General features: G+C 41.8%; 1 protein-coding gene across 1 annotated transcript in view; it reads left to right on the top strand.

Annotated features, from left to right (window-relative positions):
* The window catches only part of SNX7 (sorting nexin 7), a 109,981-nt gene extending 98,308 nt beyond the window's left edge, over positions 1 to 11,673 (top strand). Inside the window, exon 9 of the mRNA XM_083157060.1 lies at positions 11,245 to 11,673. Coding sequence (XP_083013186.1) covers positions 11,245 to 11,325 — 81 coding nt within the window. The 3' untranslated portion in view covers positions 11,326 to 11,673. The remainder of the gene's footprint in view (positions 1 to 11,244) is intronic.
* The last annotated feature ends 814 nt before the right edge of the window (positions 11,674 to 12,487 follow it).

The raw sequence follows: 12,487 nt of genomic DNA on the forward strand, positions 1-12,487 counted from the left end.
AGGGCACATTTTGCCCTCTAAAAAATGGGCAGGGCGCAGTGCCCCGCTAAAACAGCCTAGCGGGAACACTACATCTCAACTTTATGGTTGTCCCTGTCTGTCCCCAAGGAATTATGGAAAATGGATATGTGTTTTGTCTCTTAGTTATCTGCATAGCCATATAAAAAGCCTTCCTACATTAAGGTGAGATGTTATTACAGCTTATAATTAGGCAACCTCTGTCACTACACAAACGAGACATAAAATATTTTCACAGTTAGTCAGTGCATGACTACTGCAACCTGGATGTATTTTATACCAAGTCTTAGTCTAATTCAGACTTTGATATTTAGCCAGTGTAATAACTATTGATAAATGGCTGGGTTTGTCAGTGATTCAACTAATTAGAGATGCCATAAAATAAGTGTTTCTGGCTATCAAAGCTAAATTAGCAAATTAGAATTCCTGTGTCTGTCTAGAGAGCTTTGCCTAGGTTATGCGCAGATGTTTGCCTCAGTGTTTGCTGCTTTAGTCACAGCTGGGATGAAATTAATGTCAGAGCAAAAATAAAGCAAGTGACTAGAGCCTTTGGGAATGTGTAAACTGAAGCTTACAGTCAAATATTTATTAAGGTGTAGAAGACAGGTTTTCCATGTTATGAGATAATATTTAGTTAGACTTTTTATTATCTAATTTAGGCCTGGGGGGTTCGCCCTCTGGGCTGTGCGGCAGCTGGGGGGGGGGATCCAGCCTCTGGGCTGTTTGGCCGCTGGGAGGTCCGCCCTCTGTGCTGTGCGGCCGCTGGGGGATGTCTGCCCTCTAGGCTGTGTGACCACTGGTGGATGTCTACCTTCTAGGCTGTGTGGCCGCTGGGGGGGGATGTCTGCCCTCTGCGCTGTGCAGCCACTCGGGAGTCCACACTTGGTATTTATGAAAACCTTCTAAATAGAACAATTGGAGAAGTGACCCATAACAACCAACCACGTTTAACTATCCTTTATCCAGTACATTCTGTCATGATACAGATAACTAGAAACACGTTCTTACTCTTGAGGTGTCATTTCAGACTGCTGCTGCATACTTTCCAACATGACCCATTCCAGAAGGGGGCAAACTACTCTGTTCCTGGACTTTCCTCTTAATTTATAAATTCCAACCCTATTTTAAACAGGTTAACTAATAAGAAAGGTATTTCATCACAAGTGATGGCAATCCTAAATTAAAGTCCAGGAGCAGAGCATTCTATCCCTCCTGGAGAGGGTCATGTTGGAAGTTATGCGCTGCGCTCCAGGTTCAGATGTTGTCTGCACTGCTTGCATGCTGAATGGAGCACAGGATGCCCGCAGTCTCTCTTGAGGTCACCCTGTGCCAATGACCCTGTGGCTAAACAGCATACCTTCTAGCCTTGTCGAATGTAAGTCCACAGTGATCCTGTATCACCATCGTTCTTCCATCATCAATCCTACTAACATTGGTGTTCCATCGTCGATCCTGCTGATCGTTATTCCATCATCGATTCTGTCTCACCACCTGGGTTCCATCATCGATCTTGTCTCAACATCTGTATCACTCCATCTACTCCTGGTGTGTAACCTCTATACATCTCCTGCTTAGACCATACTTTGGTTATTATCTGCATTATTGGGACTTCACCTATGTTCGATGTGATTGATCACATCAATGCTAATTGCCAACTTCTGCATTATTACTTACTGTGCAATTGAGTACCATTATTAACTTACCTGTAACGTGTGCTCCCGTTAGGGTCCACCTACTCCTGCTTTGTGTCTCATCGCAGCCTGCCTATGTGTGTTGTCATATTGACTGAGTTATTTAATAAAATATTTATTTTATTTAAAATCCAAACTTCCTCATTCTGGTCACACTTTTGGCCTCATACTCAGAAACCATCACTCTTGCTCACCGTCTATGTCTTGAAACTCCATTAAACCTCCACGCTTGCTCCACAACCTAGCCCCTATGCCTGAGACCTCACCAGGTCAGATTATAAAATGACAGCTGGAAGCTGATTAGCTGCTATAGGCAACTTCTGCACTTCTCTAGAAGGTTTCATTCAATGTTCCTTTTTTGTTGATTTGTCCAAACCTAGAAAGTGAAAGATCATAATATTTGGAGAATTGTGTGTGTATACTATTAAATCACTTCTGCCCATTCCATTTGACCAAAATGTATATGGGGTACACATATGTGCAGAAAAACATACAAATGGACTTTAGTCTTAAAAGAGGATCCCACAGGGTATCATTTACAGTTAATGTTGTCAACTGTGTTGCAGCCAACACTTTTTCCCATGGGAAAGCCTACATGCCAACCATATAAATTTGGATGGCACAGTTCTATTTGATGTATCTATACTGTAGTTGGGTGGTAAATGAGTGTCACATGCAACTGCCTCTAGTACATGTGAAAGTGATTACAAAGAACAGGTGGGAAGATGAGGGGCATTTTTACCTTTTTAACATAATAGACACGCTATATCCATATTGAGTTTACATCTGTCACGGTCGGTCGTGGCCACGATACTCACCTGCTCATCGGTGGCTTTCCTTGCGCTGATTTGGGGTCTGACTCCTTGCAGGGGTTCAGTGGCAGCAGCCTGTAGGTGTTTTGTGGTTTGGTTTCCTGGTGCCGCCATCTTGGTTATGGGCAAACGTGCCATTGGCCAGTCTGCACTCCTCCTTTCTGTACTTCCTGACTCTCAGCTTATGGGGTTGAAGTCCTGGGCATATAGCCTGGCCTTTCTGAAGCCTGCAGATTCCCTAGGCCTTTAATGGTCACTCTGCTCAGCATGCCACAGATTCTTCCTGAGGTTCTGATTCTGGCAAATCCGCTGGTGATACTCTTTGCTCCTGTCGGTGTCAGTACCTTTCGTGTTCAAGTGGTCAACCCAGTACTACCTCTGTCATTGTGGCTCCTCCCCCTATGCCGTTCTACCAATTGTCTGGATTCAGCTGAGACCTATTTATTTATTATTCAAGTCCAAGCTATTATAGAGACTGTTATTATTATTCAAAGTCCAAGAAGTTATTGCGATTATTATTATTCAGTCCACGAGGTTATAGCTATTCATTATTCGAAGTCCAAGAAGTGATTATTCTTATTCGAAGTCCAAGAGAATCTAGAGACTATTATTATTATTGTTTCCCAAGTCCAATAAGTATTTTGTCTTGTATATTCTAAAGTTGGCTTTTAATCTTTATTAACAAGAATTTCATAAAACCTGCTCGATTTTTACTCCTAAGTTGTCTGCCTCTCTTGCTCCTGCTACACCATAGATTCCATCAAACACTACAATTGTGACAAGACCCTCTCGACCATTAACATGCCATCCTGCGTCAATGCAGGCTCACAATATGTTGGAAGATATGCTGAGGCTATTGACACACTGGCAATTCTGTGCACAGCTCATTGATCCCCCAATTTTATCTGCTTTTTTTCTGTCCTCAGGAAAGTGCAAAGTATAAGTTCTGGTCACACCAGCACTGATCACTTGTACTGTATGTGAAGTCAAGTTTAGTGTGTAATATCTTCTTGTGTATTTTGTGTGAAGATTGGTTGTTGATGAAGCTAATTAGAAAGCTGCTGTGGCTTGTCAATTTAGTTTATATGAATGGACATACTGTATGTGAATATGAAGTGTCCTGTGTTTTACATAGTGTTCATTCTAACACCCGCCAACTTTGAAAATCCATGCAGTTCCTCTTCCTTGCCTGGGGTGTCACTGTCTGCTGTGGTGTTTCTAGCACAGGTCTGGTTTGCATATAAGTGCTAATATATACAGACCACACTGTGCTAGAAGTATTACAGCAGACAGTGACTCCCCAGTCTGGGAAGAGGAACTGCATGTGTTTTCAAAGATGGCGGGTGCTAGAATGAACACTATTACAGTTGCTTTAGAAGAGTATTATGGTGCGTACACACTAGCCAATCTATCGGTCATTCGATTGAACAGTAGATATATATCAATATATATCATGTCAGCTGTGCAACACAGACCGCCCATACAGCCACACTGATGGCCGCCAGTGACAGACAGCTCAGTGGGCGGTTATATGCAAATACGCCCACCCATTTGTGATGTCGGTCCCAATGGATTAAGTAGCGTGTATGGAGAACACGCTGCCCTATCCGTCTGTAGATATATCTGTAAATCAATTCTTCTGCAGAAATATCTACTATTGTGTACCCAACAGTTGGGAGAAGGAGGTTATTCAGAAAACTAATTTCCTTTGATGTTAAAAAATGTATTTATTAGAAATATACCGCATTAGAAATGTACTTTTAGAATTAGTTATAAAATATTGTGTAATAATCCATACTGATATTTTCTTTATGTATTGTAACTTAATTCTTATTTCAATTATGTATTGATATAAAGTACAGCTGTGTTCTCTTCAACCATGGCCTGTGCTGTGTCCATATTGCGAGTCATCTGCTTCGCTGTATCGTATGCTCCCTCTACCACGACAGTGTAGCCTGGAGACCTGGGAGCGATGCTGCTAATACCCAGAACAGCGAGAGTGAGAGCTGATTGAGGCACTACTTCCCGGTGTGCTTAGTTAGTGAGCTTGCAAGTGGTGGTAGCAGATGCATGCTCCCTCTCCCTAGGGGGAATCGGGAGGCTGGGGGTGGCCACACTGTGCCACTATATATCCACCTATTGTACATTTAGCCTCAATATGCCACGCAGTGGCAGACCAATCCTGTGTAACGCCACTAGCATTGGGCATCTTAGTGGCAACTTTATGTGCTGTCTGTAGTTACAGAACTGCAGCTTTAGGGCCAGATGTATCAAGCTTCAAAAATTGATCAAATAAAAGTGATAAACATCAATCCAATCAGCTCCAACCTGCCTTATTACAGGCTGTGTTTGAAAAATAACACTAAAGGTGCGTACCCACGGTAAGATATAGTGCACAATCTAGCACACTATCTAGCCAGTTTCGAATAGCATGCTAGATAGTGCACTATATCTTACCATGTGTATGCACTATCCGACGTACGATGCGCGCTCCCGCAGGTCGTATGGGAGGGAGCTCATCGGGTGAACATGCAACCCAATTCTGCCTAGAAAGCATAAGATAGTATAGTGTAGTATAGCTGTGACGTCAGATCGTTTGCTATATCTTATGCACATCGTACCTTATTTTAAGCACAAATCTTATGCTTTTTAACCACCAGGACTTTTCTGGGGAATTGTTTATGATATCTTACGGAACATAAATCGTACCTTGGGTACGCACCTTTAGGAGCTGATTGGCTGGTTGTTTATCACTCTCCTATTTATCACTTTTTGAAGCTTGATACATCTCTTTCTAATTTAGGCAATAGTAAGGATACATTTTAAGGCTGTAAAGTTGAGGCACTGCCAGATCCAGGTTACCACCCCGCAGTGGGTTCAGCAGGTCTTTCCTTGGCAACTCGTGGGAACCAAAGTACACGCAGAGCTGGAGCAGGATACCAAGAAGGAACAGGAGCTGGAACTGGCAAGAGTTAACTGGGAGGACAGAGTCCTAGATCCTTACTTAGGGCCTTATTCTGGTCGTTGCGGATTTCGCCGCATGCGGTCGTCCCGCCGATGGTTATCGTCTGCGCATGTGCAGAGGTCACTCTGCGCATGTGCAGGCGATTTCGCCGCACGTATTCTTTACACGCCGCACAGGGGGCGTAGAGGGGCGTGAGGGGCTACTTAGCCTCATTACCCTATGCATACGCCCCGCGTTTCATGGGCGTTCCCATGCAAACGCGGGGCGTATGCATGGTAATGAAGCCGTGACGCGTGTGTAGGGGGCGGGCATCTGACATCGCCGGATGTCAGCTGCCCGCCCCCATACATGATTTCACACGGACAAGTGTCCGTGTGGTCTTGGGTGGCGGGACCTAGTGGAGCGTGCGGCCCTGCATTCGATGTTCGGCGACCATCGAATGCAGGGGCTGCTCCCAAGACCGAGGAGGCGTATCCCCGTCCACTTTCATGCGGATCGCCACATATCCGCGTACGGACGGAGGTGGCGATCCGTATGGAAGGCGGGGATTCGCCTGCACGGTCGTGGCCACATATTCTGATCGGGCCGCACCGATCAGAATAAGGGCCTAAATGAAGTAACCTGAAGCACTGGCAAGGTACCTGAGGGCTGAACCCATTTTAACAGAGGAGACTGCAGAGATTGGCTGGACAACTGCCCTGAGCAGCAGTTGGGCAATCCTGGTCTCCAAAATGGCAGCTCCCTGTACAGGAAACACATGTAAAACCAGGACCCATCCACATACTACTCAGCCTCCCGGTGCACCTGCTAAGCCAGACTCCACAATGGTGGCCGCGATATGCCCTGACCCGGCACCTGCACTCTGCCTCCTAGCTACCACTGTAGCCCTGCGCCGCAAAGACAGCACATGCCAGGCAGGGAGACTTCCAAACCCAGAAATGGAGGTAAGCCTCTGAATGCTGACAAATTGTCATCCTTAGATTTAGTTATGTGGCGATAGACATTGTTATGCTACTGATTGTTTGTTTATGATAGATAAAACCAGTGCTAGTGGTTGCCAATCACATGGGCCATGAATACAGTAAGTTGATTACTACTGGACTACCAACCCATGGCAAACCTGTCAGTGCCTTTTCGTCACCCCAGGGTGTTGTTTTGAGAACCGCTAAAATACTTTTGTAATCTGCAGCTTTGCAGATGTTTATTCTAGAGGGATTTTATTTGGGCATCTGAGTGAATGACATTATCCCTATTTATGTTATTACTGTTTATACTCAGTGGCAGTACTTTGGTGTCACCCCTTTTGAGGAGGAAACCCAGGTGGGGGCCACACGTGGATAGTGATGACGCTGCCCAAGTTCTTCATATCATGTTCTGTAAGATCTTACTATTAGAGCACCATGGCCACAATTTGCCTTTAGAGCATTCTAAAAAGTGAGTTAACTAACCTGATATAAAGAGTTGTGGTGATATTTCTTTCTCTGTTGCTGAAAATAAGAGGGTTAAGGCTGATGGATAACTGAATACTGAAGGAATTACTTTTCATCTGTCCAATCCCTTTCTCATCCCCATCATAGGCATATGAAAAATTATACTGCATGTTACATTTTATATTAAGTTCCAATTTTCTCTTATATACGCTTGATGCCATTTGTCTTAGTAATATGACTGTCCAATAGGTAGGCAATTTGAAATTGATAGTTTTGGGTTTTTTGAAAACATTTCTTTGTATTTTCTAGGCAGCCAGCCAGCCATCAAATTAAATCTAGATAAAATAAAAATGTTCTCAATTCTCGCACATTATTTTACTCTTCAGAGGAGTTGGGGTGGACCATTTGTATAGTATGTGCTTTCAGGAACATGATTATGTACATTTAAAAACTTGCATTTTTAAATCCTTAAACTTGCACAGCTCCTCAGCTTACATCCCTGTGTCTAGGTATTATGGGAGGAAGATATTGTATGCACCCCCCCCCCCCCTCCTGTATTAGCCAAAATGTGTAAGTTATTATTGCGTACGTACAATAATGGTATGCTATTCAGTAAGTACCATAAGATTTCATGTTATAGACATGATCAGGAAAGCTGCTGAAAGTCCGTCACTCTATGGTATAGTAAATATTACTTGCCAAGTGCCTGCTTCTGAAATACTCTGTCCTCCTTCATGCATAGTCATTCATAGCCACGTTTCTGGGTTTATATCCCGTCTTCAGGGTATACAAACAGCCTGAAGACAGGAATTAAATCCAGAAATGTTGCTACTAAATGAATGACTATGCCTGAAGTCTGATAAATGAAACGATTGCCGATTCTGGATAGTGACATTTCTTGGGAAGTGTGTGTGTAAGTGTTTGTGTGTGTGTGTGTATATATACCCACCAATACTCCAAAAGGACTACTATCACCACACTACTCAGTTATCTAATTAACCACCTCAAACACCTGGGAGGGGGAGGGGGGGGTAAATTTACTAAAGGTTCTAAAACATTAAAAAAAAAGGTGATATTGCCCATAACGTCCTAGAAAATAATACACAGATTATGATTGGTTTCCATGGCAACATCTTTAGTAAATTTACCCCCCTGTCCCTGCCATCTTTCCTCATCTCCCTTCCAGACTCCGTCTCAAACACTGCATACCCTGCCAATCCCACTCATATCTACCCACTTCCCTCTCTACCTCTCTCTTGTGCCCTCTGGTATTCCGTAACTGCCCACGATCACTGACCTTTCCATCTCCAACGCTCCTGTCCCACAGTTATTAAGAGTGTATTACTACACCATACAGTTCAAGTGCTGCTCAATCAATGTAATAAGACAAATAGTATCTTTGGGAATATTTCCCTTTAAATTTTTCTCACACAGTGATAAAATCAACCTTTTAAAACACATTTCAATTAAAAAATATACATATTAATATCACATAAAAGTCACAGTGTAATATAACAATATTGATGGCTTTATTGGCTGGTTATTTATTGAGGCTTTTTGTTTATATTTATTTATTGCTAATCACTCATAGGCTCCATGTAGTTGATAGTCCGAATGATATGGTAGATTGTCCAGAATATCAATCAGTGCCCTGATAGTCACGATCCACATGCAGTTTATCGCATTGCTCAGTCCTGCAGGACATTGCTGGGGTGCCTCCCAATCCTCTTGCTGCTTTATAATTGCATTCATCGTAGAGAGCTCAATATTAATCCAGTCCCTCAGACTTATTACGCATTTCTCTGTCTCTGTGAGTCCTCAGTGGCTTCCTCTCCTTCTCCTGTCACACTACTCCTCTATCTGCTGCCCAGCACCCTGTCCTCCATCCTCCTGATGCTTCCGGGTTGTGCTCACTTCCGGACCTTCACTCCTGTCCACAGTCTCATGCGATTAGACCACCTCGTTCCCTTTCTGTGAACATAATCTGCTCCCTGAAATGTGAAATTGTATGCCATTACTTTTTATATTCACCATACACTTCTCCTTTTTTTTTTTATTCTTTTACTACTGTATGTGTTATGTTTTCAATGTCTGTAAAGAAACTTTAGGCAGTATTCTATTAGGTCCAATAGTGCACCGCGTTCAAAATATAAGGGCATTTTCCTATCGTATTTTCTTATGCAAGGAACAACCTTTTTTTTGTACAAATATACATAGGTCCACGAAAAGTTGCGGACCTATGATTTTTTGTGGTTCTTATTAGGTTTGCCTGCCTGAAAGAGGCAATCCAAACCCCTGAGAAGTGCCAGTGGTCAGGACTAACTATCCATCATATTTGAGCAAGAATTCAAAAATTTCTAGAAAAATAGCACATGTAAAAATCATATGAATTTATATTTGCAAATGTAATTTTCTACCCCATGTAATTAAACGCTGTATCATTTTGATTCATTGTTTTGGTAGCTTTTGTACTGAATACAGTATGATCAAGAATCTCATTATGATGATCAATTGGGAAAATACAACATCTATCATTACGCAAGTCCCTCTTCTGCTAGCCCTGAAGTTGTAAAATAAATCTATTTAGTAAAACATATTTTCTGATTGCAGTATCTGAACACTGATCTCAAAACAGGCATATTCAATTTAATTACTGATCCATTGAAAAGAACATAAAGAGTTAAAAATTGCTCTACAGTAATGTTCACCAAATATACAATTAGATATCCACAGGTTCTTACTATTTCTACTTGAGCATCCAGAATAATGTGAAACCGCAGCACCACTTGTAGCGTTTTGAAGAGTGGGGAAGTTGTCTATAGCAATCAGTTAGATTTTTCTTATTTTATAGCATGCTACCTCAAAGCTAATTAGTTCCTAAGGGCAACTTTTCTACTTGTCCCTTTCTCCGCAAGTTAATACAAGTACACTGTTAATACATTAACCCCTAATTCAATTAGATGTACTTTTCAATACCACTGCGATTTTGGCTCCTGGGCTTGAAGAGGTAATAATAATAAATACAAAACACACTTGTATTTAATATTATCTCTCCTTTATGTACAGTGGCCAAAACCACCAAAGCGCAGTGTTGAAAAGTGCCTTTTAATAAATTTGCCCTAAAGCCTCTCAATGATCCAACCAGTTTTATGTGCCGTTGCAGGTCAGTGGATTATTCTATTTTCTATATTAAAAAAATTACACCGATCTTTGCCTTTTTGCTTTCTGGATATATGCAGATTATTGATCCTTTACCATATTAGAGAAACCTCCCATGGAGAAGTAAAGCAATGGGGATTTTCTGTCCAACCATATCTTATGTTGGTACAATTACACTACTGTACTAGTGTACCACCACTACCTGCCACTGTAAATGGCAAGCTACAGTACATCTGCAGTGTTATGTACCTGACATTAGTATATAAAAACATTTTTTTTCAAAGGAATTAACTTTTAATAAGTAAACAGCCATAGAGGGGTAATCAATCCCTACCATTTTTTCCCGCCAGGGTCCCTCGCCTATTCATTGCTGCCATTTACGACGGCATTGAAGGCAGTTTCCGACCAAACAAATCCGACTTTAATGCAAGACAGATCTGTTTTGTCGGAATCAGCCACAGATTGTCAAAATCACGGCCATTTTTCAACAATAGTGGCCATTTTCGCCAATCTTCAGACTCACACGGTTAGAACATTGAATTCTGGCTGTTGAGTTGCAGTCGAAAGGAACAAAAAACTGCCTGGGATTCCAACTGTCTTGATGTTCCGGCAATCCCGAATAGAATACCCCCATAATCTCCAATGTTTAATGTCTTATCCGTATTTGATTGGTACGTAGGGTAAGAAATGTTAATATCCTGACAATCTTAATTGTTAACATGTAATCTATTCAGCAGCCCATTTTTATTTTTTTATTCAAGATATTAAAACACTTTGAAGCCCTTTATAGTCTTATTGTATCTAAATCGGTACAATCAGTGGAAGATTACCGTAAGTGCCTCTTTCTATAATGATCTGCTCAGAGTGCCATAAAAGGCCTCTTGGGGTTTTCTTAAAAAGAACTTTTGTCAAAGTGAGAAAAACAAGCAACAGCATCTATCTTGGATATATAAATTAACTTGTCAGTGTCGCAAATAACTGTCTTTCCTGAACTACTGTACAACGTACTATTGTGTGCAGTGGTGTGACTATTTTATATTACATTATTTTAAAAAGAAAGGATTGAAAAGCTGCTCTGTATCTGTATAGTATTCACATTTACGTGTAATATTTATTTTTTATAAATGTCATTTAGTTCTTCTAATCCCCATTTGTCTTCTCTCCTGCAGTGCCTTGCCACTTGGGAATCCTTTCTTACATCTCAGTCATGTGACGTACACTTTGACTTACAAGAAAAAGATGGATCCTGAGTACTGTGGACTAGCTCTGTCTATACATTAAATGCCAACTGACCAAAGAAGTGACCTTATTTACAGTACATAAGAACTAACTGGACATAGGTGATATACAGTACAGTATCCTCTAACATATTAAAAGTCAGTCACATTTCTGCCCCAGTATTTCAGGCACCAAAGAGAACTTGGCTAATCATGGATGGAACCCTCAGCTGCCAAGTCTCCAGTAATGTTTTATATGCATGGCAGGCATTACGTTTGGGCTGTGTAAATCATGTACCTTTATTACTCAACCTTTTATATCTAGTAATTGTTTTAAATATTATTCCAAACAAAACCTTTTAATTAAAGTGTTTAATATTACCTGTATTTTATGCATATGTTTGTTATGGTTTGTACACTTATTACAGGTACACAGATACAAAGAACAAAATGTTACTTATTTCACAACATGTTTGAGATGGGTAAGAAAAGTGCACACAAATAATGGGTACAGTTCCAGCTATCACACAGCACAGTTGTCAGTGTGACCTCTGCACTTGTAAAGTGAATCTGACTTGCTACTTATTAACACTTGAAACTTTACATATTGGTACAGATAGAAGGAATGTAATACAGTACAGAAACAATGAAGTACAGAAAAGCTTTTCTTCCTCACTCTCCATGGCAGCCATTACTCTGGGTTATTCTCTCTTCTCTTAGGTTTAGACCGGTAGACTAGTAACCGCCCACCTTGGGTATACTGTAAATCCGTCTCCTCCCCTTCCTCTCCTGTCTTTTTCCTCTCTCTAAAGTTAGACTAGGTAGTGTAGGTTTGTTATTTTTAAACAGGGCTTACCTCATTCTTTTGCTAGCAGATTTACCTCTGAGTAGCCGAGCTGGACGGGGTGACTCCCCCTGGGGAGAAGGGGACACTTATCAGGCAGTGTCCTGCTCTGAGTGTCCATAATATAGCCAGCATTCAGGCAGCGTCCTGATATAATACCGGATCGTGTCAGGCGGCGTCCTGAAGGGCTCTATCAATTCAGCCATGCTCACCGCTGCCTACAGGCATCAGACAGGTTCCCGGCTGCCGGGGACAGGACGCCGGGACCAGAGGATGCGGCGGAAGTAACGCGGCAGTTCCCAGCAGTGTATGGGTGGATGTGGTCATAGCACTGGAAACCAGGCTGCAGGT

Source organism: Crinia signifera, chromosome 8 (assembly GCF_055691185.1).
Source record: "Crinia signifera chromosome 8, ASM5569118v1, whole genome shotgun sequence".
Taxonomy (NCBI): Eukaryota; Metazoa; Chordata; class Amphibia; order Anura; family Myobatrachidae; genus Crinia; species Crinia signifera.